The 26,124-nt window shown below is 42.5% G+C and overlaps 1 protein-coding gene across 2 annotated transcripts in view; it reads right to left on the bottom strand.

Annotated features, from left to right (window-relative positions):
* The window catches only part of CFAP20DC (CFAP20 domain containing), a 398,952-nt gene that overhangs the window by 19,380 nt on the left and 353,448 nt on the right, over positions 1-26,124 (bottom strand). For both annotated transcript variants that reach the window (XM_077278690.1, XM_077278691.1), the window contains one exon: positions 318-421. In XM_077278690.1, the coding sequence (XP_077134805.1) occupies positions 318-421 (104 nt within the window). The remainder of the gene's footprint in view (positions 1-317; positions 422-26,124) is intronic.

Below are 26,124 nucleotides of genomic sequence, written 5' to 3' on the forward strand. Positions count from 1 at the left end.
AGGCAATTACAATTTTACATAGATGATATGATTCCCAATTTCATAGGTCTAATGTCTTTTGGTAGTACATCACTAAGACATCTCCTTCCCTTGGGCTCTGGGCATACGGCTAAGATTTATGAGCCCTCTCAGTGAATTTTCCATCTCCAGAAAGAGAGCGGCGATCATGTGGTTAGCCGATATTACGGCAGGCTACACTGTACGTAATATAGCTGCTGACATTTCCTACATTTCCCAAAGGAATCCCTGAGGTTCTTCAATTCCTTAAATTGCTTATTTCTGAGATTCTTTTCTTTTGGTTACTGTAGGCCCCTTACCTTCGATATAGCTCAGCCTGGATTCTTTCAGCTTGAGTAAAGGATCCACGTTTTGATTCTGGCTCGTTGGGATGATGGGAGGACTGAATGCATTTAGCCAATCCCTGGGTGACAGAAAAGAAGATGTTACCTATCAGTGTTTTCAGTTCTATCTCTTCAGCACATTTATTATTGTTACTTTCTCAGGCAAGCTCTCTTATTCTTACAATTCATCTTTAATGCACCTTATGGTTTTGCAATATCTTGTATTTTCTGGTCATGACAGTAGCTGAATGTCCATCTTCTCCAACCAGCTGAGACCGGGGAGACACAAAGTACTCTATTACTGATACACAGCTAAAAATCTTCTGCATAGACATACCGTAAAAGGTTTATCCCTAACCGCTCCATTCCACTGAGCCAACTCAAATCTTTCTCCTTGAACCCTTCAAAAACAGGTTTTTCCCAAGGACAGATGATAACTAGTTAATCAAAGGGAGCCGAGCATTGAAACCCATGCCACTCAACTGTCCCAGATCCAGCAGGATAGTCCCAGGTTTGGGGAGCTATCCCAGGCAGCATGTCATACTTTCAACTGTATCTGCATCTTCAGAACAGATGCAGTTTAATATAATGGTGGAACAGGAATTAAGGGGGTATGGAGACCTCCCCAAGCTGCCAAAAAGGGGATTTGTGCTTCTCTATTCATGAAGACATGAGATGAGCAAATTGTTTTGAGGAGCCTTGAATTTCACCAAAAATTCACATTCACAAGAATCCAATTTGATTTGTGAATCATAGTTTTATTTGTGTGAATCAAGCAAAATGGTGGCCATATGGCTGAATCCAAAATGTTTTAGGGAAGGGTTTGAAAAATTAAAAAGAAAATAATGCTCACCTATTCCCAGCCCTCAACTTGTTCGTGCAGCTCCCATTTTTGGTCTCCTTGTTCTGGTTTTCATTTCATGCCACAGGTCTTATTGGGCCTTTTAAGCCTCGTGATGTCATGATGTTGCAGCCAGTTGCATGTCATGACGTCACTATGCCTTGTGGGAGCCGGAAGATTTAGAGACCTGTGGTATGAAGAAGATCAGCAGCACAAGGTGAGGGAAGGAGAGAGAAGAGTATTATTTAAATATTTTTTTCACCCTTGTTTTTTACATTCCAGAGAAATTCAAGGACACAATACAGCCCACCATACGCATTAGATGGCTACTGGTCGAACCATGCTTCTGATGATCTTTTGTCCAACCGCCAATTCAGCTGACTCTTCCATGCACAGTAGCAGTCATTTGGCAGTCCGAAATCCAACATGCACAATCGACATCTACCATGACCATCAGTCGGTCAGCATTGGTCACATCCATCGATATTGACGGGTTAAGCCGACATTAGTTAATGTGTATGGGGGGGCCTTCAGAAACAATTTGTATCAAATTATTTCAATGTGAATGGAATTTCCTGGCCAAAGTTGTGCAAATTGCTATAGTCAAATTTCATTAGATTCACTCATCGAAATCTATCTTTGGTTCCAAAGAGATTAAATTGAGCGGCATCACACATCCTCGACCATTGCTTCATTCCAACAGGTTGCACAAATCCACTGTTCTAGTCTAGTAATTATCACCTATCCATGAAGCAATCATCAACATTGGATGTGACTGAAGGATCAGTAGTTTGATGGTATGTTCTCTTAAAGTTTTATTATTGTTGACAGCACCTACTCGTTAACACCTTTGAAATGTGCTGACAACAATGTTTTTAGTTTCCGCAGAAAACATGTGATCAAAGGAGCATTTGCTGTCACGTTGTGTTTTCAGTGAACAGGGTTACCCAGAATACTGGTTGGAAGCTTACGATCATACAAAATGTGCAGTGGATTTGGAGCTCTGAATCAGGAAAATTGAGCTTGGATGGCAATGAAGATTACAGATCTGCAAGGAATGTTGGAAATCATAGTGTTAAAGGGATAATTTTATGCCTTATGAGTAATGGTAGTGTATCGTTACAGTTGTGTGAAAAAGTGTTTGACCCTTTCCTGATTTCCTATGCTTTTTGCATGTTTGTCACACTTAAATGTTTCAGATCAGCAAACAAATTGAAATATTAGACCAAGAAAGCACAAGTAAATACAAAATGCAGTTTTTAAATGAAGATATTTATTATTAAGGGAAAAAGAAATCCAAACCTATAGGGTGCTGTGTGAAAAAGTCATTTCCCCCTAAACCTAATAAATGGTTGGGCCACCCTTAGCAGCAACAACTGCAATCAATCATTTGTGATAACTGGCAATTAGTTATTTACAACGCTCTGAATAAATTTTGACCCACTCATCTTTGTAGAATTGTTGCAATTCAGTCAAATTGGAGGGTTTCCTGGCATGAAGCGTGTTTTTAAGGTCATGCCACAGCATCTCAATCGGATTAAGGTCAAGACTTTGACTAAGCCACTTAAAAGACTTAATTTTGTTCTTCTTAAGCCGTTCAGATGTGGACTTGCTGGTGTGTTTTGGAGCATTGTCCTGCTGCATAATCCAAGTGCGCTTCAGCTTGAGGTAACCAACAAATGGCCGGACATTCTACTTCAGTACTTTTTATAGACAGCAGAATTCATGGTTCCATATACAGTTAGGTCCATATATATTTGGACAGAGACAACATTTTTCTTATTTTGGTTATAGACATTACCACAATGAATTTTAAACAAAACAATTCAGATGCAGTTGAAGTTCAGACTTTCAGCTTTCATTTGAGGGTATCCACATTAAAATTGGATGAAGGGTTTAGGAGTTTCAGCTCCTTAACATGTGCCACCCTGTTTTTAAAGGGACCAAAAGTAATTGGACAATTGACTCCAAGGCTATTTCATGGACAGGTGTGGGTAATCCCTTCGTTATGTCATTCTCAATTAAGCAGATAAAAGGTCTGGAGTTGATTTGAAGTGTGGTGCTTGCATTTGGAAGGTTTTGCTGTGAAGTAAACATGCGGTCAAAGGAGCTCTCCATGCAGGTGAAACAAGCCATCCTTAAGCTGCGAAAACAGAAAAAACCCATCCGAGAAATTGCTACAATATTAGGAGTGGCAAAATATACAGTTTGGTACATCCTGAGAATGAAAGAAAGCACTGGTGAACTCATCAATGCAAAAAGACCTGGGCGCCCACGGAAGACATCAGTGGTGGGTGATCGCAGAATAATCTCCATGGTGAAGAGAAACCCCTTCACAACAGCCAACCAAGTGACCAACACTCTCCAGGAGGTCGGCGTATCAATATCCAAATCTACCATAAAGAGAAGACTGCATGAAAGTAAATACAGAGGGTTCACTGCACGGTGCAAGCCACTCATAAGCATCAAGAATAAAAAGGCTAGACTGGACTTTGCTAAAAAACATCTAAAAAAGCCAGCACAGTTCTGGAAGAACATTTTTTGGACAGATCAAACCAAGATCAACCTCTACCAGAACGATGGAAAGAGAAAAGTATGGCGAAGGCGTGGTCCAGCTCTTGATCCAAAGCATACCACATCATCTGTAAAACACGGCGGAGGCAGTGTGATGGCTTGGGCATGCATGGCTGCCAGTGGCACTGGGTCACTAGTGTTTATGGATGATGTGACACAGGAATGAATTCTGAGGTCTTCAGAGCCGCCATACTGTGTGCTCAGATCCAGCCAAATGCAGCCAAACTGATTGGTCGTCGTTTCATACTACAGATGGACAATGACCCAAAACATAAAGCCAAAGAAACCCAGGAGTTTATTAAAGCAAAGAAGTGGAATATTCCTGAATGGCCAAGTCAGTCACCTGATCTCAACCCAATTGAGCATGCATTTCACTTGTTAAAGACTAAACTTCAGACAGAAAGGCCCACAAACAAACAGCAACTGAAAACCACTGCAGTGAAGGCCTGGCAGAGCATCAAAAAGGAGGAAACACAGAGTCTGGTGATGTCCATGAGTTCAAGACTTCAGGCAGTCATTGCCAACAAAGGGTTTTCAACCAAGCACTAAAAATAAACATTTTATTTAAAATTATTGAATCTGTCCAATTACTTTTGGTCCCTTTAAAAACAGGGTGGCACATGTTAAGGAGCTGAAACTCCTAAACCCTTCACCCAATTTAAAAACTGTATTTTGTGTTTACTTGTGTTATCTTTGTCTAATATTTAAATTTGTTTGATCAGAACACATGCAAAAGTATAGGAAGAATAGGAATAGGATAAGTCCAATGTTCGTGCTTGTAGTGGGATGTCAACTATATATTACAGCCAACTGCTGATGGTGTGGGTACAGCTTATGTGCCATGCCATTCAATGGACAGACCATTAAGTCATATTGTGATAGCAGCAGAGAAATCAGGATGTAATGATATCTAGCATCAAATTTGGGAGACAGCTGCCTTTCCTGACTCTCCCATACACAAGAGCAGTCAGTTCACACCGTGTTTTCAACGATCTTCTTTCCCCCAACAGAGTTAAGAGGCGCCCATTCATATCAGATAGTTGGCTAGCCCAGCTGAAATGGTAAGTTGATCCGACTTTCATCTACTGTGTATGGGGGACTGGAGTATGATAAATTCTGAAAAGGAATACAGAGCATACCGCATATATTATACTCAATAATGGATTTCCATAGATTTGGACACCAAAAATTGGACTGGATGTTCAAGCTCTAGATACTCAGATCATCAGGGCCGATGGTGTCCCTACCCAATAATAAGTGAGGCAGAGGGTGAATATCCTTCAACCAGCCCTCCCCCTATCCCGATTCATTTTAGAGCCATGGAGAGTTGTTGGTTTTTGGAATACCACCACTTGGGGCAGTGTCAGGACTCTGAACATTTTTTATTACCTTTTTGTGCATTACTGCCCTTTTCCAAGATGGCATCTTTGGTCTCATGTGCACTGTGTCTTCCTGCTATAAAACTCCACTCCAGCCTTCAGTCTGTGCTAGAGTATTCTGCCTTGCATCCAGCTCCTGACCTCTGATTACTCCCTGGCTATATACCTGCTCCTGTGAACCTGTGGGGTTATCCTGCTACTCTGCTCTGAGTTCCTGCTGCATACACCAGTTTCCAGTAATCCTCCTTCATCTGCTGCTCGTGTTTGCTTTCATCTGCATTTGCTGGACATGTAAGCTGTTTCTGCTTTGCAAGAACCTGAGGCTATTACCCAGACCTCCCTGGTTGAGCTAAGATATTATTTGAACTGCCTTATAAGCATATCTATCTGTGTTGTGGACTAAGCAAGGACTTATTTGTGTCAAGTATCCTCAAGAATAATTGTGCTTCATAGACTTTCTGCGTGATTGCATTTTCCTCTGAAGTTTCCTATAGACTGCTGAGCTGCATTTGATATTTGCACCAAGTGTTGTGGACTTGAGTTTCTCTCTGCACCTGTTTGAATCACCGTGTGATAATATAGACTTTACCACTTATAAAACTGTGTCCTGTAGTTGTCTTGTTCCACGCAAAGAGTCTCCTGAGTTATCCCCTATAATTATTACAGGCTTATTTAAAGCTGCTCTATGGTTCATACTTCAATATTAGTACAGTTACAAGGTATGAGAGATGTCCTCAACTTTTGTATGATACCTTCCATTCCAAGACCGAGCCCTGGTGGGTATTTGGGAGAAGGAGGTCTGGTAGTGACCTCAATTTCATTCGTGGTTTGAGGCATCAGACGGTGTAGTATTCCAAACACAACTCCCGAAGGTGAGCGCATATTCTAAATCTAGTTTTTACTATGTCTTACTAAGTGTTGCTCCGTGAGGCGCTCTTTGATTTGCTTTTAACATATAGGCAATGGTTCCTATTTCTTCAGATGTGAAAAATACAATTTGCTTACAAACAACAGTGGTTTTCATTATCTTAAAAAAAAATCAAACTAATTTTAAATATGTGTGCCCTAAAGAAGTATGAGGCAGGCTCTTGCCCATCATGAAGTTATACCTTAAAGTATCATATTAATCCTTTGTGGTCGGGTGTATAATTGGCTGAGCTTACTTGGCCACCTCCGTAGTGTGAAAGGGAAAGCGGTAAAAAAAAATCTTATACTAGGCTATATTGCAATTTATTTGTATATTTTATTTTTACTTTTCATTTTGTTTTGTTCCTTGGCTCCCATTCTCAACATGTCACAGTCTAAAGTGTGACTCAAGACTGAATAACAAAGCTGTCTTAAACTGTGAACGCCTAACATGACACTTGCGAAGACACTTTAGCAATGTGGTAATGATCAACACCAGGATTCCTTCAGATCATCGCTGGCTGCTGCGGGGATGCTGACAGGCCGACAAACGTAAGACAAACCACAACTGTAAGTTGCTTTGTAAGTAGAGTTATATTGTGTGTATCATGGCTAACACACCGTTGTACCCCCGCTGCTATATTTCTGTGGAAAGTAAACTAATTTCCATGTCATTAATCATGTTCTAAGCAGAACTCTACAAACCATCAAAGAACAATAAAAAAGTACAATACGGCAGAAAGGAATTAATACAAGCATAAATAGATAATATTAATATTTTGGCATTATTAGTAAATGGGGAAGATCCCTGACAACCTCTCACTGCTTTTCATGTCAGACATGTATCCCAGAGACTCTCCTTCTTCCATGTTCCATCTTGTTTGTACTTGCGTATAATTGTTTGTACACATGAATAAGGCACCTTCAGGTATCTAGGAATTGTACCCAAGGATGAGCCAGACTTGTGCAAGTCCACAATTCTCTTTCTCATATCTTGGCTGATTTCTTTAGACTTTCCCATGATGCTACACAAAGAAGCAGTGTGTTTCAGGTGTGCATTAAAATACATCCACAGGTGCGTTTCCAGTTAACTCAGATGTTGCCAAAAAAATCTATCAGAAGCTTCCAAACACCTGACATCATCATATGGGCAGTCCAGAATTGTTTAAAGGCAAAGTAATCTTAGTGTACGTAAACTTTTGACTTTGCAGTAAGTAATGAAAATGCCTTAAAACATTCTCTCTCATTATTCTGGCATTTGGCAAATATTAATAATTATGGTAATCGTAATTGATCTAAAATGGGAAAGGTTTATTCTGATTTCATGTCAGATATTGAGAAAAACATGCAGATGTGTCTTTTTATATAGTGTATGGAAACTTCTGGTTTCAGCTGTACATTCTGCTTAGCTGATCTATCTTAATGGAGGGGGAAACAAAGATTTTCTTGCATCAGAATATGGTACGTAGTCGGGTTAAAAGATAGTACTATGCTCTGTGCACATATGTAACTCAACAAGAAATGCTGGGAGATTTCAGCTCTGAAGCCTGCAGAATTATAAATGCAGCTTGGGGTGATAATATAGTCTATTACTCAGGATTGCTACAAGACAAGTATAAACATAATTTTGCTCACCATTTAATACAAATTAAAGGTCAGTTCCCAAAATGAATATTTACCCCTAATTTATAGGATATGCGGTACTTTTTAGGGTACCGTCACACAGTGGCATTTTTATCGCTACGACGGCACGATTCGTGACGTTCTAGCGATATCGTTACGATATCGCAGTGTCTGACACGCTACTGCGATCAGGCACCCAGCTGAGAATCGTACGTCGTAGCACATCGTTTGAAACTTTCTTTCGTCGCTGGATCTCCCGCTGTCATCGCTGGATCGTTGTGTGTGACAGCGATCCAGCGATGCGTTCGCTGGTAACCAGGGTAAACATCGGGTTACTAAGCGCAGGGCCGCGCTTAGTAACCCGATGTTTACCGTGGTTACCAGCGTAAAAGTAAAAAAAACCAAACAGTACATACACACCATCTGATGTCCGTCAGGTCCCTTGCAGTCTGCTTTCCGCTCTGACTGTCTGCCGGCCGGAAAGTGAGAGCAGATCACAGCGGTGACGTCGCCGCTGCGCTCTGCTCTCACTGTACGGCCGGATCTCAGTCAGAGCAGGAAGCAGACGGCAAGGGACCTGACGGACATCAGATGGTGAGTATGTACTGTTTGTTTTTTTTTACTTTTACGCTGGTAACCACGGTAAACATCGGGTTACTAAGCGCGGCCCTGCGCTTAGTAACCCGATGGTTACCTGGGGACTTCGGCATCGCTCCAGCGCCGTAATTGCAACGTGTGACCGCAGTCTACGACGCTGGAGCGATAATCATACGACGCTGCGACGTCACGAATCGTGCCATCGTAGCGATGTAAATGGTACTGTGTGACGGTACCCTTAGATCACCAGTATGGTGGTCCTGAGTCCCCCTCACCTACAACTACAATGAGAAGGTTTTGTTGAGCAGTGGTCAAGCTCAGTGGGAGGCATGCAAACAAAGTGACAGCCAACTTGTACTAATGATCGTGGGGGTCCCGGTGGTCCGACCCTCAGTGATTCCACAAAGAGTGTTCAATAATCCATTTACAGTTACTGGTAATCCCAACTGACGAGTCAACGACAAAGTATTGGGATCTCAATGTGGCGTTGACTAGCAGGAAAACTAAGGCTAGTGTAGGAGCATGACTGCACAGCTCGGCACATATGTTTGGAAATGACCTCGAATGTCACGAATTAGCTTACTGTTTATCTCCTCAGTCCAGAGGGAAAACTAATGAGGCATATTTTGATTAATTAAAGACACTTAGTTATGCGTCATCAAGGCTTTGAGCTGCAATCAATACAATCAACATGCAAAGGCCAAGGACCGGCATCCGGCGCCAAATTGGTAGAATAGTAAGCAGTTCATGTCCTGACATTGGAGTAAAGAGGAAGCAAAAGGAATGTCAAATATCTCACTAGTAGGATTTCAGAAAATGAAATCTGTAACTTTGGATGAACAAATGTTACAAGCCTTCATATTAAGGCTAAATTCACTCGACCGTATTTTCAATTGAGTTCAATCAGCGTGTTCACGACTCACAACCATTTTTCCCATGGACCAAATGTTTGCATGTTTACGGATACATTGGAATTTTTTAACATAGGAATCTGTATTTGGTCTTTTGAATTTTATTAATTGCTGATGTATAAAAATTGATGCCATAAGGATGAAAATATAGATGAAAAATTGTCAGTTTTCCCTGGATGAAAATTGTACAATGTTCTTTATGCACTCGTGTGAACTTAGCCCAACTGATTGGACAGCAAAATAATTAGCGATACCATCAGTATCCAATGGCTGGGGGTCCAACCAGTGGGATCCAAGAAAAGCCTACATACTGTATATAAAAAAAAAATCCATTGTCTTTATCTTTGTTCTGAATGAGTGCTAAACCCTACTCCCAACACAATAGGAGGTGGCTGGGTCTGAAGAGGCACTTTACAAAAAGGATGCTGGCCAAAGTAGGACTCTTAGGCCCCGTTTCATCAAGGCACCGGTTTTGATGAGGGAGTAGGGTGGAGTGTGAGGTGCACACCTCTTAATGAATCAGGCAAGGTGCATGGTGGCTCAGTGGGTAGCACCGTTGCTTTGCAGTGCTCGGGTTCAGGCTTCAAATCCCATCAAAGACAACATCTGCAAGGAGTATGCATGTTCCCCGTGTTTGCATGGGTTTCCTTCGGGTTCTCTGGTTTCCTCCCACACTCCGGGAGTCCTAATGGGGACAGCGGTGATCATGTCTGTAAACTGCTGCGGAATATGATGGCGCTATATAAGCAATGCCTAATCAATAACTAAAGTGGTGTGTCTCACCACAAATTTTACTCCAGTCATTGCAGAAATAAGATTTGTGGATTAACGAACACTGAATTTGATGAGTGTGGGTCACCACGCTTCTGTCACACCACAGCTCTGCCCAATTTGTCAGAGGTGGACAATACTGATTGTAAAAGATTGTGAGCCCGAACTCTCCCCATCATCAGGGCTTGACCTCACAAATGTTCTTCTGGATGAAGGAGCAAACATTCCTACAGATCCCTCCAAAATCTTGTAGAAAACCTTCCCAGAAGAGCAGGAGCTGTTATGTCTGCAAAGGGACCGACTCAATAATAATGTCTATGGATGTAGAATAGGAGGTCAGAAATGCTCCTGATGGTGTAAAGTGGACGTGTCAGAGAATTTTTGTCCATGTAGTGTGTACAGAAACCTGGAGTTCTGAGAAAATAACTAAATCCAAGAGATGACCTCCGTTCATAGGCCCTAAAAGTGAGTGTGGAGAAACATCTCATCATGTTTTTTATATCGTTATTATGGCTTCAAAATATCATTAAATCAGCACAAACCGACAGTTATCATTTCCTGCACATTTTTCACAGCTTGCTGCCGCCTGACTAAGAGTAATCTGTTAATCTGTTCCGTGCCACACAATCTGTCAAAATGACAGATACATTCTATACCTAATACATAATATCTTCATTTACTGTAGGCCTTGGTGGGACTTGCCTTTGCTGGCAGAAACATTTGGGAAATCACTTTCATTTGTTTCACTGTTGTGGAGCTCTCGGATATTACCCAACATGCGGCTTATTATCCGATGTGTTCCATACATGAATCTGAAGCTACAATTTGCAGACTTATGTTTACCAAATGAGAGCCGAGCTTTATATACTAATGGGATATGGCGTGCGTGGAGCCATCCATGGGAAACAATAACACGTTTCCATTATATTTGTGGAGCGCATCTTCATGTAGGTGCATTACTGTGTAGTATGCGTCTTCCAACCAAAGTTCTTTCTTACCCATTCCTCTATGATTATCTCATTTTGTGCCTACATCCGAAGGCATAGCTTCAAGCTCCTAGGTTGCAATGTCAAACCTGGCACAGAGCTGGGTGCCAACTGTCCATAAATGTAAGGAAATTCTGTGAACATCAAGTTTTTTTTTCTGTTGTCCATAGTGCCTAGGAGGAAAAAACACCATCTGAGATTTTCTAACAATTTCCTGCCGTTTGTTCTGCTCATGGGCTGTAAAGGCTGACATGTGCAGTACTAACAGGACGAAGGACAGAAAAGGATCCAATCACTGCTGAATGTGATGGATCTCCATTTCTATCTTCTGCCTCCGAGTTCCAAGAATGCAGAAGCCATGGCCCGGAAGCTACGGGACCAGGTTACTCTGATAGCTGACATCATTAATACTACTGATTCTTTCATATAGGACAGAATACGAAGACTGGGGTCACAATCTCCAGTCTAGTTCATCTCAAAGGTGTTGGATGGGATTGAGGTCCAGTCTCTGTGGTCATGTTCTTCCAGCTCAAACTCACCCAGTCATAGGGAACAAACAATTATTCTCACAAAGTTGGAATCATACAATTGTTCAATATGTCTTGTGCTGAAGTATTAAAATTCCTCTAACTGGAAGTAAGAAGCCGAGGCCAACCCCTGATAAACATTCTCATAGCATTATCCCTTCTCCACCAAACTTTACAGCTGGCACAATGTAGTCAGGTAATTAACGTTCTCCTGGCATTCACGAAACTCCAAAGCCCAGTGGTGGCAGCTTCATACCACTCTATCCGACTCTCAGCATTTTGCTTGATGATGTAAGGGTGCATGCTGTTTCCTCGGCCATGAAGCTCCTGGCGGGGGCGCAGTGTTTGTGCTGATGTTAATATTAGAGGAGGTCTGGACTCTGCAGTTACGGAGTCAGCAGAGCGTTGGTGATTTTTCTGCCCTCTGCTCCTCAGCACTTGATGACCCCGCTCTGTAAATTGATATGGTCTCCCCTTCCTGGCTGAGTTTCTGCAGTTCCTAAAAGCTTCCAATTTTCAATAACACCAACATTCATGAAATTACCCAACATTTCTCCTTACCGCAGACATTATGTAGTAATCTTAATTAGGAAAAAGCTAATTCATCCACTTCAGTATAAGTGTTTCCATTGGGCTCATCTCAGATCATACTGGGAGCCGAGGTAGACTGGGAGGGTTTTCGAAGGCTGAGATCTATCCCCCACTAGACATTTAGTATAGCACAATGATAACCTGTTTTATAGACGGGTATTTGTCTACTTTTGAGGGAACAATTGTCACTTTGAAATCAAAAGCGAAACGTTGATTGGAGTGAGTCACACAGTAACGAGCCGCCACCTAGACTCTTATTCTTTTCTAAGTACTCGATGCTGAAGTTGAGATGATTTGTGCCGTGGGCATACAATGGCGTGCATGGTGCTTGCTCTTTATTTACCACGGATCCCTCTGGTCTGAGTGGGCGAAGAAAGACGCATCTGTAGAAAAGTAAATCTGTTTATTTACTTTCTTGGTTTTTTTTCACAGGTGGGTGCTTTGCTAAAATCCGTTGTTAAGGGCTCTAAAGCTGACAAATAAAAACTCAGAAATGGGGTCCCTGCCGGGGCTGACTCACATTGGAGGAGCTGCTAGAGAAGATTGCTGCTCATATTGTGACAGGTACTTTTCATGCTACTGTAAACAACATGTGTAAATACAGGAGATCTGAAAGGATTTTTTTCTAAAAGAGTTTGAAATTGATGGTCTGTCCTTCAGATCAGAGGAGGTCATTTATCCCGCCAATCAAATCATTGAAGTGTCTGCAGAGCTCCTATAAGCAACACGTCTACTTAAAAAGTCAGAGTAGATAATTCCAAGATGGGCAGGAGAGGACCTGGTGAAACATCCAGCCCCGCTGAACTTGCACCTCCTTAGCAGAAAACTTCCACGGTTGATTAAACAAGAACGACAACATGGATTTCTTAAAAAAAAGGTATCATTGTAATGAGCTTCAAAGCCCCATTACAGCCATGTCTTTACCTACGAATCCAATATCATGCTGACAGTTTCCCGTTAATGGTTTACCAGGCACAGCACCATACATTTTATAGTGGCTGTTCTAGGTATGGTATTGCACCTCAATTCAGCTCAGTGAGGGCATGCCATAAATTGTAGTCTCCTAAAATGTTGTCGGGGCATGCTGTAAATTCTAGTGTCCCAACATATTGTCAGGGCATGCTGTAAGATCTAACCTCCAACATGTTGTAAGGCCATGCTGTAAGATCTAATCTCTAACATGTTGTAAGGCCATGCTGTAAGATCTAATCTCTAACATGTTGTCAGGCCATGCTGTAAGATCTAATCTCTAACATGTTGTCAGGCCATGCTGTAAGATCTAATCTCTAACATGTTGTCAGGCCATGCTGTAAGATCTAATCTCTAACATGTTGTAAGGCCATGCTGTAAGATCTAATCTCTAACATGTTGTCAGGCCATGCTGTAAGATCTAATCTCCAACATGTTGTAAGGCCATGCTGTAAGATCTAATCTCTAACATGTTGTAAGGCCATGCTGTAAGATCTAATCTCCAACATGTTGTCAGACCATGATGCAAGTTTTAGGGTATGTGCATACGTCCCGATTTCTTGCAGAAATTTCCTGAAGAAAACCGGAAATTTTCTGCAAGAAATCCGCATTTTTTTTTTGCGTTTTTTTTCCGCGTTTTTTTTAGCATTCTGCAAGCGTAATTAGCTTGCAGAATGCTAAAGTTTTCCAAGCGATCTGTAGCATCGCTTGGAAAACTGACTGACAAGTTGGTCACACTTGTCAAACATACTGTTTGACAAGTGTGACCAACTTTTTACTATAGATGCTGCTTATGCAGCATCTATAGTAAAAGATAGAATGTTGAAAAAAAATAAAAAAAATAAAAAAATGGTTATACTCACCCTCTGCAGACAGCCGATCTCAGTGGCGTCCGTTCCTATAGATGCCGGTGTGGTTCAGGACCTTCGATGACGTCGCGGCTTGTGATTGGTCGCGTGAGTCACATGAGCGGTCACGCGACCAATCACAAGACAGGGACGTCATCACAGGTCCTGAACCACACCGGCATCTATAGGAACGGAAGAGAAAGCATGCACCGGAGAGGCTGGAACACTTCGGGGGCCATCAGAGGGTGAGTATATCACTATTTTTTATTTTAATTCTTTTTTTTTTACCAATTATATGGTGCCCAGTCCGTGGAGGAGAGTCTCCTCTCCTCCACCCTGGGTACCAACCGCACATAATCTGCTTACTTCCCGCATGGTGGGCACAGCCCCGTGCGGGAAGTAAGCAGATCAATGCACTCCTAGGTGTGCGGAATCCCTGCAATTCCGCATTTTTAATGAACATGTTGCTTTTTTTTCCGCGATGTGATTTTTTCGCGGAAAAAAATGCAACATTTGCACAAAAAATGCAGAATACCCTGTAAATAATAGGAGGCATATGTTAGCGTTTTTTTCACTTTTTTAACACGTTTTTATGGCGAAAAAACGCGAAAAAAACGTGAACAATCCTGAACGTGTGCACATGGCCTTAATCTTCATCATGTTGTCAGACCATGTTGCAAGTTCTAGTCTTCATCATGTTGTCAGGGCATGCTCTAAGATCTAGTCTCTAAACTGTTGTCACAGGATGCTTTAACATCGTAATCTCACAACATTGTCAGGCCATGCTGTAAATTCTAGTTTCCCAACAGCTGGAGAAACACAGGTTGGAGACTAATGTTTGGAATGTGAACCTCTCTAATGATATATCAAGGTTTATATTATTGGTCAGTCATACCGCTGTGATAAATAAATTTTTCCCTCCCACCTGTATGTTGCATAGAGAGTTGATCAAGAAAAAAATAAACTTATCCTGAAATGACATGGACCAATTTGCCACAAATCTTGCCTGTAGAGTGTAAGCTCTTATGGCCAGCGAGGTCCATTCTCTCTCTCCTGTAGACTGTAAGCTCTTATGGTCAGCAGGGTCCTCACTCTCTTTTTCTCCTCTCTCCCACATATATTTTCAGAGCAATTCAAAGTTTTAAATATTGAGATTCAAACAAATCTATCCATTGCAAATCAGATTTTTGGGGAAAATTCGGTGAAGTCGGCAAATTTGAATGTCATAAAATCCACTCATCTCTACTTTCAAGTATATACCGTACACTGTGCAATACACTAATTGGATGTATTACTACTCATTTATTTGGTTTATTGATGACCAAAAAATGGATCTTTTTCAGCCTTCTCTTCCAACATGTTCTTCCATACTAATTTTACTTTTTTCCCCGTTTATTTGCCCTAAGATTTGTTTCAAACAAATGGCGTATACAAAAGCGGATTTTAGCTTTTCGTCTTGTGACCACTATATACTGTAACTACGTAATTTCTTTAGTAGTCTTTAGCCGACCATACATGTTGAGATCTATCTGACCTGATGCAGGAGATATTTCTTCTCAAGAACACCACTGGGATCTGTCCAGATTACGTGATCACAAGGAGATTTTCTAACATTTTGCACACTACCTGTGCACTTCTGAGTACTATTAGTCACCCTCAAACAACCTTCAACGAAAACAATCACATTGGGTTCAAATAAAACATTGCATATGGCCGCCTTAAATTTCAAGACTTCTTCCTCTTGATAAAGATAATTCGATAAAGAAACCAAAAGTGTTTTTTTGCTTAGTTTAACAACACATTAAAACCCAATTTGATTTATGTGTTATCCAGTCATCTGACAAAGCCAATAAATTTTACAGAGAAATAAGTAGAAAGTAGTTTTTCACACTGTCTTTAAGTTCACCTATAATCACAGTCCTGCAGACTATAACAGAGAGCGTTCATTAGGTTCCTTGAACGCTCCACCACAGGCTGGGGCGGATAAAAGGTAGAAATGAAACCACAGCGGAGTATTAACTTTATCAATCACTTGGATACCAGCAGGAGATGTCACTGTGGAAGTGAAAAGCATAAAAGCTTAGTGGCGACTGGCAAATTTCACCCTGTCTCAGTCTGTTGTGTTAATATGAATGAGAACTTGCAAAGCTAAAAAGTGTGTACAAATCTCCACTTACACGGTGCATGCATATTCCGATGGGAACGTTCTGTCCGAAAAAGTTATCTCCATTTTTCTTATGACTGTCATTGAAAGAGAACTGTGATCCGATGCAAAACCTAAAAAAAAATTGGGTTAAAGATGACACCATTTGGTCAACCAGATGACAAAGTCCGGTCTTGGATATATCGATTGAAAGCTTTTCTTTCTGCTCCGTTGGCAACTTTACATTTTTAGTAGGGGACCAGATAAATAAAAAGTCACCACTCACCAGTCCTCAGGAAGGGTCTGATTCATGGTTGGTCACAACTTTTTTGCAATCTCCAAAAGTAGCCAAAAATTCTTGGTGATTTCAGGAACATTTTTTGCCCTTTTCAAGTTGTTAGGTTTTGCGGCAGTTGAGTTCGATCATCACGATGGATATGACATTTCCAAAATGGAAGGTAAGTTCATTGTTCCCATCTTCTACTTTTATATATCCAGCCACGCACACAAGATAACAGCCAGGTGAATGGGCAGTGGTTATCCATGCTTTCATCTTTGATACATTTGGTTTTGCTGACAGATGCCATATTGATTGTTTTTCTATATGTATAAAGTTAAAACCTAATTGAGCTCCACAGGAAATGGTAGGATCAAAGTACAGATTTTGTGACTTCAGAATTAAACTGCATGGGTGTGAATTTAAGGGATCAACATGAAGAGAAGAAAGGTCTGGTGTGATGCTAGTCACTTCTCATGGCCAAGTCGTGAGTCAGAATGGTCAAGGAGTCCATGCTCAGAGCCAGAAGGGTACGTCATAAGCAGAAGGAAGAGGCAAAAGTGTAGTCATGTAATGTTCCGATGTCAGGTTTAGGGAGTATAACGGATCAGAGCTGAAGGGGTTAATCAGGTGGATGGTCAGAATGAAGTCCAAGGTCAGACAACAGATCAAACATACAGAACTCAAGGCACAGGTGAACAAACCTCACAAGCTGAATGTACGTCTGGCAGAGTTCTGGGAGACACAGCTCAGTTAAGTAGCCTGGCAATTACCTGAAATAATGAACACTTGGAGACAGCTGATGCCTCACAGATTGGATAGTTGAGCTGTCAGTCAACACACTGACAGCTCAGCAAGCCCCTATACCAGATTGGCTGGCCAAGCTGTCAGTAACTGCATCCCAGACACACTGAGAGGTGAAACTGTGACATCTGGGCTCTTCTTTTTTGGGGCTGTGGTGGGAGCTGGCGGCTATATTCTAGAAGGTACAGAGCAGTAGTACAGCATTTTGGCCAAGCTTCATCTAAAGTTTGGCTCTCCACTTTATCCTCTTGCTGGGTATATTTTTACTCTCTTAACTTTTTTCGTATATGTTTGATAGGAAAAAAAAGAAATAATTTTTTTTAATTATTATTGCAGACAGATTTGTGGCTTTTCTCTTCCTATAAACTAATGGCTGCTAGTGAGAAATATACTTTACTGCTTCAGTAAGTGTCAAAGGTGCCCAGAATACCAGACAGAGGATTGCTGAACACTGCCCTAGTCCAGTGGGTATTGAAGACCAAACTGATCAAGTAAAGTTAAAATCATTTTGCTTACCTCTAATAATTGATTGCATATGTAGGATGTTCCTGGAAGTCCTTATGGGGCTAAGATGTCTCTTACAGCATGTATATTTTTTAATGTATTTTTACTATATTACATAAGTAGAGTTTTTACCCTGATATCTAAAGCAAAGCTTCTCTAGGTGCAGCTCATTTGTTAGTGAGACGTGAGTCCAGGTGTTATGTCAGAAGAGAGAGTATTATTATTAGCGGTCTTCAGCTCTATCTTGAGCCATGGCGACTTGATGGATGAATGTACTTGCTGGAAGATCGATCTTGTGCAAATCTAGATAGGTCCACCAGAGGTCTTCTCTGCCATTATCTTGATTGTATCAAGCCATCTGGTTGCTGGTCTTCCTCTTCGTCTTGTTCCTTCTATACTTCCGACCATGACGTCCTTCTACAGTGATCGCTCTATTTGTATGATGTGTCCAAAGTAGGCAAGTCGTAGCTTGGTGATTCTTGCTTCGAGTGAGAAATAGAGGGACCGAATACCAACAAAGATGGCCTCCCCATGATAACTAGAGCAGACTGCGATGAGCGGACACGGCAGAAGTGTGGAGAAAAAGAGGAGGCAGCACAGTGGGGGAAGTTCGCGAGATTCTTTCTAGGGCTTCTTCTTTTTGTTGAGGACAGTCTTCCATTACAAACTTCACAACCTGAATCAATTGACACCTAAAGTAAAATATTTCATTTTTGTTTATCAAAAAATGTTATATGAATATTGTTTTAGCTTTCAGTATTCTGCAGGCTCCTTCTAACCTCAGGCCAACTTCCTAACAACACAAGTGAATACAATCTTATGATCTGTGGTTCATTTTTTGCCGCTAATATTATGCCGGGAATTAATGGAGTTGCTCATCATACATAAAATATTGTTTACTGTGAAAAGACTGGAGATTAGTGAGGGCAAAGCTCAACATGATTTGACCCCAGAAGGGCACAAATACGGCTAATTGATATCATTAAATACTGCTCAGGAGTAAATGCTGTAAAGAGAGACTCACAAATCTCTATAGCTGCTATCTAGTAATGACTGTAGGCAGAAAAATACATTGAGACATGGCTATAAAATAATTCACAATAACTGATAGTAGTGTTGAATTCACATGTGGAGGAATTGCTCTGGATTTATGGTTCGGATTCTGCACATATAAGCCAAAATTTACATGAAAAAATTCTGTGTTATTTCCAGCACAACAGGCTGTAAAATGACGTGCTCTTACTTTATCAGCCTGGAGAGTTTCTTATGCTGACATCTCGTGGTCAGTATTAGTAGCACATGACATATCCTTCTTGTCAGTTTTTCTTTTACTTTCTGGTACTACACTGCTCAGAAAAATAAAGGGAACACTAAAATCCCACATCCTAGATATCACTGAATTAAATATTCCAGTTGTAAATCTTTATTCATTACATAGTGGAATGTGTTGAGAACAATAAAACCTACAAATGATCAATGTAAATCACAACTATTATCCCACGGAGGTCTGGAGTTCGAATGATGCTCAAAATCAAAGTGGAAAATGAAGTTACAGGCTGATCCAGCTTCAGTGGAAATGCCTCAATACAAGGAAATGATGCTCAGTATTGTGTGTGGCCTCCACGTGCCTGTATAATCTCCCTACAACACCTGGGCATGCTCCTGATGAGGCGGCGGATGGTCTCCTAATGGATCTCCTCCCAGACCTGGACTAAAGCATCCGCCAACTCCTGGACAGTCTGTGGTGCAACGTGACACTGGTGGATGGTGTGAGACATGATGTCTCAGATGTGTTCAGTCGTATTCAGGTCTGGGGAACGGGCGGGCAAGTCCATAGCTGCAATGCCTTCATCTTGCAGGAACTGCTGACACACTCCAGCTGCATGTGGTCTGGCATTGTCCTGCATTAGGAGGAACCCAGGGCCAACCTCACCAGCACATGGTCTCACAAGGGGTCTGAGGATCTCATCTCGGTACCAAATGGCAGTCAGGTTACCTCTGTGAGCACATGGAGGGCTGTGCGACCCTCCAAAGAAATGCTACCCCACACCATTACTGACCCACTGCCAAACCGGTCATGCTGAAGGATGTTGCAGGCAGCAGATCGCTCTCCACGGCGTCTCCAGACTCTGTCACATCTGTCACGTGTGCTCAGTGTGAACCTGCTTTCATCTGTGAAGAGCACAGGGCGCCAGTGGAGAATTTGCCAATCCTGGTGTTCTGTGGCAAATGTCAAGCGTTCTGCACGGTGTTGGGCTGTGAACACAACCCGCAACTGTTGACGTCGGGCACTCAGACCATCCTCATGGAGTCAGTTTCTCACAGTTTGTGCTGACACATGCACATTTGTGGCCTGCTGGAGGTCATTTTGCAGGGCTCTGGCAGTGCTCTTCCTGTTCCTCCTTGCACAAAGGCTGAGGTAGCGGTCCTACTGCTGGGTTGTTGCCCTCCTATGGCCACCTACACATCTTCTGGTGTACTGACCTGTCTCCTGGTCGTGTATCCAGCCTCTGGACACTACGCTGACAGACACAGCAAACCTTCCCACCACAGCTTGCATTGATGTGCCATCCTGGATGAGCTGCACTACCTGAGCCACTTGTGTGGGTTGTAGAGTCCGTCTCATGCTACCACGAGTGTGAAAGCACAATCAAAATTCAAAAGTGACCAAAACATCAGCCAGAAAGCATTGGTACTGAGATGTGGTCTGTGGTCCCCACCTGCAGAACCACTACTTTATTGAGGGTGTCTTGATAATTGCCAATAATTTCCAGCTGTTGTCTATTCCATTTGCACAACAGCATGTGAAATTGATTGTCAAACAGTGTTGCTCCCTAAGTGGACAGTTTGATTTCACAGAAGTTTGATTTGCTTGGAGTTAGATTCTGTTGTTTAAGTGTTCCCTTTATTTTTTCAGCAGTGTATATATCCATAGACCCAATATTAATTACGCTATGTGGCAATGGCAATTGTGCAAGTTACAATTTGCAGCTGCTGGAATCTAGACGCCACTGATGGACAACAAGAGAGCAATGTTATTACCATTATTTATTAAGGGCCAACATATTAACCATCAGTCAGGATAATGAGATGTAAAGAGAAAAGCATATTTATAATGAGCATACGGAGAAACAAAGACGAGAGAAGCCATTCTGATATCATGTGGACGATTATAATCCCCCGGATATTATAGTCATCATAAAGAGCTTCAAGTTCAAGAAAGTCAGCAGTGATACTCGACCTTATGTCAGTGAAGAAACAGGATAATATACATTTACCTGAGTGACAGGGTGAAATCTACAAGACAGAATCCAGGCAACTGATCTTCCAAGAGATTCTCCCTAAAGCTACATTGTTAATCTGTGCTCACATACAGTTTTTTTAAGCAAATCTTCTCCAAAAATTGCATAAAAAAATGCATCCTATTCCATTTCAATGTTAATCCTCTTTGCTGTGCATACGTACAGTTTATTATTGAGCTTTTTTTTTTACAGTTTTTCCTTCCGGTTTCAAAAATGCCCCCCTGGGTGCAGTTTTTTTTTAAATGTGCATTACTCACCCTCCCCAGGTCCAGCGCACAGTCTCCGCCACTGCTCCTGGTGTCTGTTATTGTTTGACCTCAGTGAGGTCAGCGGCAGTAGGTGGGTCGTGCCGTCAACTTGAGTAAAGCCACTAAGCTCAGTTATTGGCTGCAGGAAATGATGGCGTGATATCAGCACTGCAGACCATTCCAGACACTTGGATCAGCTTTGCAGACTCATTGCCGGACCTGTGGAGGGTGAGTAAAGGACATTTTTTTTTTTGTGAAACAAGCTCAGTGACTGTCAGCAGCGCCGTCGGCGTGACATCAGCACTGCAGACCATAACAGTTGCCTAGATCAGCGGTGCAGACTCATTGCCGGACCTGTGGAGGGTGAGTAAAGGACATTTTTTTCTTCTGATTTTGTTTTTGTTAAACAAACTGCAGCCGGAGGACAACAATTATCCAAAATGCGTGCAGTGTTTTGTTTTTTTTGCTATGATTGTCTATAATTGACAACCACATTTTGGAAACAAAATGACCAATCCTGCAACGTGTCACCCCAGCCTTAAACCATGAGTGATATTTACTCTACTCCGATAATGGATGTTGTAGGGGAACATAAAGGGCCGAGGGGCATAGAGTTTGGTAAACAAGATGTCTTTACTTCCCATGGACGAGCACACAAAGCAGCGTCCGTCCATTTCCACTTGAGAAATAACTTGTTCTGCATTCTTAATGCTGCCAGTTAATTACCTATATTTCAGATTCACCCCCAGGCAGCTCACCTAATGAAGCGGGACAGGACGGACGTGTTTTGAAGCCTCCTTTGAAGAAAATGTGACATTTAACATTGTAGGTAAACTAAATATTAAACACAAAAATAAATTGATTTCCTTTAATCTATTATAAATCAGGGTCACAGCCTGTGTCAGGCTTTCTGCAGTTTGTGGAACAAAGGAATAATTTATGAGATAGGAAAAGACTGGGGGTCAAAGCACAGATATTCTAATGGGTAATTTGGTCATCAGACCTTATCCTGATGGGAACATGGCTAGAAACTAAAATCTCATTCCTCTAAAAGTCATCACCGAAGATTCAGAAATGTTCCTAACAGGGTACCATTTTTAAAATCATTAGCTGCCCAAAATCATGAAGGTCTTGACCCAAGACCACCTATATTTCTTTTCCGCATGAGAGAACAGAAGATAAGGTGTCCAACTGTCCATCAGTAGGCATCAATGGTTCTTCAAAGGCAAGGTCCGTCCGTCCTTCGACCCATGGCTCTGGCTTATCGCTGGATACTCATTAGTCCAACATGCCTTGACGGAATATAAGATGGGATTCTTCAGTTTAACGATTTTTTTGTGAGGAAAAGGTAGAAAGTGACACTGACGCTGCTCCAATCCAGTTATGAAGGGTCATGTTAATTATTAGTACCAGAATTATTGCTTCTGGTAAATCGAATGACCAGCCATAGCATTGACAACACCCATGTATTATTTCGTAGGTCCTATTCCTGCCACCAAAACATCTCAGATCCATCGAGGCATGGGCACCACAAGACTTCTGAAGGTATCATTTGGTATCTAGTAGGTGAAACCTTCATGGATCAAACTATTTCATCCCAGAGATGTTCTAGGGGATTGTCATCTAGGGCATTTGTAGACCAAGTCAATACTTTGTGTTATGTGTCAAAGTAATGTCGACATAATGAGAGGACCTGAGTGTTATGTCCGTGTCTACATCATGCCCCGAGAACTCTGCCACCAGGCAACGCCGTGCTTGCACTGCCGACGGAATTGAAGAATGCAGGTGCAGTCTTGTTTTACATTTTGGTGGCTGGGACTTGTGGTTTTTTGTCTTGTCTGACCCTCGTATCCTGAATCCTGGTGTTTGCTTGCTAAGCTTGGCTCATTTTTCTGATTGCCCAAATGTCCCTGACTTTGACATCCTTGTACTGACCCTGCTGAATAATCCTTCATTCTGCCAGATTGCTCCACCAGCCAGCAGGTACTACTTGGATATAACCCTGGGGGCCCTGTGAAAGTCCATATTCCTGTACTGGGTTAAAATAGTGAAGGACAGGGTTCACCTGCGCCCTGCTAAATGGACTGGGTAGGGCAACCCTGACTGTGGAAGCCTTATTATGATCTGTCAAGTTTCTACCTATAGTGTGCCATTACCAGGGACGGCTCCAGGTTTTCGTGGACCCCGGGTGAAAGAGTCTCAGTGGGCCCTTTTAACACATACAACTATTCATGATGCACAGATACAGCAGAGAAATATAGGGATAATACAATGCCAAAGATTTCACTTCTCACATTACAAGAGTGATATATATTGTAAATTCTACAATATCTCAGAAACTGAACAGTATAGTCCTCCATACAGTATTATGGGCACCACATAGTGCTCCATACAGAATAATGAGCCCCATATATTGCATCATACAGAATAATAGACCCTATATAATGCTCCATACAGTATAATGAGCCCCATATATTGCTCCATTCAGTATAATGTACCCAATATATTGCTCCATACAGTATAATGAGCCCCATCTACTGCTCCATACATAATGAGCCCCATATATTTCTCCACATATAATGGGTCCCGTATAATGCTCCATATAGTATATGACGGGCCCCATATAGTGCTCCATACATAATCGGCCCCATATAATGTTCCAGTACATGATGGCCCCATATAATGCTCCATACAGTATGGACCACATATATAGCTCCAAACATAAAAAAATAAATAAATCAAATACTTACCTCTCCTTGATGGCCACTACCCTTCTCCGGACTCCTTAGTGTTATTGTCTTGCCGCTCTCTGCACTGTGACTCTTCAGAGCAGAGGGTGCACATTAGTCACATCATCGCTCCCTCTGACCTGAAAAGTCACAGAGTCAGAAGATGCGGAAGATGTCGCTGCGGAGGAATGGGGAGAGGTAAGTGTTGCCTTCAGCAAGGAGGGGGAGGCACTCGCTGGCGCTGTCACCGGACCACCATAGTGTGCTGGTGGCCCTCATGGCGAGTAGCCCCCCCATCTGTTCAGGGCCCCAGAACTTTCCTGGGTGCTGACGCCGGCCCTGGCTATCACACCAAGTTTTCCAAGCAGAGTATTGTGCAGAGTATCACATTGCCTCTGTTTGCCTTGCTTTTATTCCATTGTGCATCCTGTTCCCATTTCTTACCTAGAAAAGCAACGCACATTCACCCGGCCCTCTACATGATGTAAAAAACCCCTCATGATTTATTAGCTTAGTCCACCAAACTCCAGTGCTCCATGGTATAGTTCTTATATTCATGTGCTCACTGTAGGTGCTTTCAGCGATGCATATTAGCGACCATGGGCACGCTGACCTGTCTGCAGCTTCACAGACCCATATGCGCTGCATTTTCACTGGCTTTCCTTCTTCGGAACTCTTTTGGTAGGTACTAACCACTACATATCAACCCATGAGACCTATTTATCTTGAGTTCATGATTTGCCCCTTGTCAAAGTCACTTAGATCCTTAAATTTGTGCATTTTTCCAGCTTCACTTGCTGCCTCATATATCTCACCCCTGGACAGGTGACATTGTTAGAAAATAATCAATGTCATTCACTTCTCCTATCAGTTGGTTTATTGGCGTGGGTGATTGGTAAAATGAGTCGCTCCACGGGCTAGGGGTACTCGGTACCAGGTCCGGTGGTGTTCACAGGGGGATGTCACCGTGGCGGCGACCTGGTCCGAGGCCCAGGGCACCCATGTAAAAGGGGAAGGTCTTTAACAGGATAAGGTTTATGTTCGTGACGCCACCTGTGGTATTCGGTCAGGGTGACCGACGCTGCTTTAAGGGGTCGGCTGGGGTGATGTTATGGCAGCTAGATGGTATACCTTCCCACAGGTGAACTAGGTCCCCAGGGCTTCCCAGAGTGTAGATGGTGAATGGTGTGAGGCGCAGTGAAGAACGAGGACACAAGGTTGCAGTCTCTTTACCTTTACTGAAGACTTCAGCATCCACAGTCTAGGGCACCAGATCACAGGGCAGGCAGAGTCCGGCCGGTTTGGAGGCAAGTCCAGAGTTCCCTTATCCAGGTGGAAATCATTAGCCTTCCTTTGCGCTGTGGTGTTGTAGTCCCTTACTTCCTATGGCTTCACATAAGGGTCTCACAGATGTGGTGTTTCGTTTTCTCTGTCCCCCATATAGGATAGGACAATACCCATATGACTGGTGACTCGAGCCTGTTTATAGGGTCTCTTAGATAACCCGGCTCTGTGGGGTGTCACCGTGCCTCCTGGGTGTAGGTGCAGACAGGTAACCTGCAATTAGCTGTCTTGCCGGTCTCTGAAATAAGGCGTAGAGGTCCTTACTCCCTCGGTGTTCCAGCTACCGGGATTCTGCGCCTCAGAAGGAGGCAGCCTTTGTAGGGCTGGTCCCCTTCTGGTATCCTCTCCTTTGCTTCGACTTCCTTCACGCTCGCTGCAATACAATTCTGCCTTTCAATGTCTCTTTCTGGGAGCTGCAGCTCTTAGGGCATGCACAGCTCCGTTGACCCTCTGTCCTCCTCAGACTACTGTCTGGAGCTTTCTTCTCACTTTCCCTACAGACTACCAGTTATATATATATGGAGAGTGAACTAATAAATAGGAGCAGAAGCTCCCCCTGGTGGCCTGGAGTGTGAATGTGTTGCATGTTTGTGATACCTGGATGCAGTTATCCTTCTTTGCCTCCAAACGTAGCATCACTCTCCCCGAGAGGAAAGCAATACCACTGCGATGACCAGGAACCTGGGGCGCCGCAGATACAGCACTTTTTTACTAATGTTCGGTATATATGATAGTTTAGTAAGAAGTAAGTGACAGGAAATATGATTGGAGCATCAGTATCCAACTGCATAGGGTTTCGTCTGTACCCATTAAGGCACTTAAGGAGCATCTTTCAGTAAAATCAACCCTCCTGAGCCATCTATACGGGCATGTAGGTCATAGCAAGTCGAATCAAATGATACCTTGATA

This window comes from Ranitomeya variabilis, chromosome 8 (genome assembly GCF_051348905.1).
Source record: "Ranitomeya variabilis isolate aRanVar5 chromosome 8, aRanVar5.hap1, whole genome shotgun sequence".
In the NCBI taxonomy this organism is placed as follows: domain Eukaryota; kingdom Metazoa; phylum Chordata; class Amphibia; order Anura; family Dendrobatidae; genus Ranitomeya; species Ranitomeya variabilis.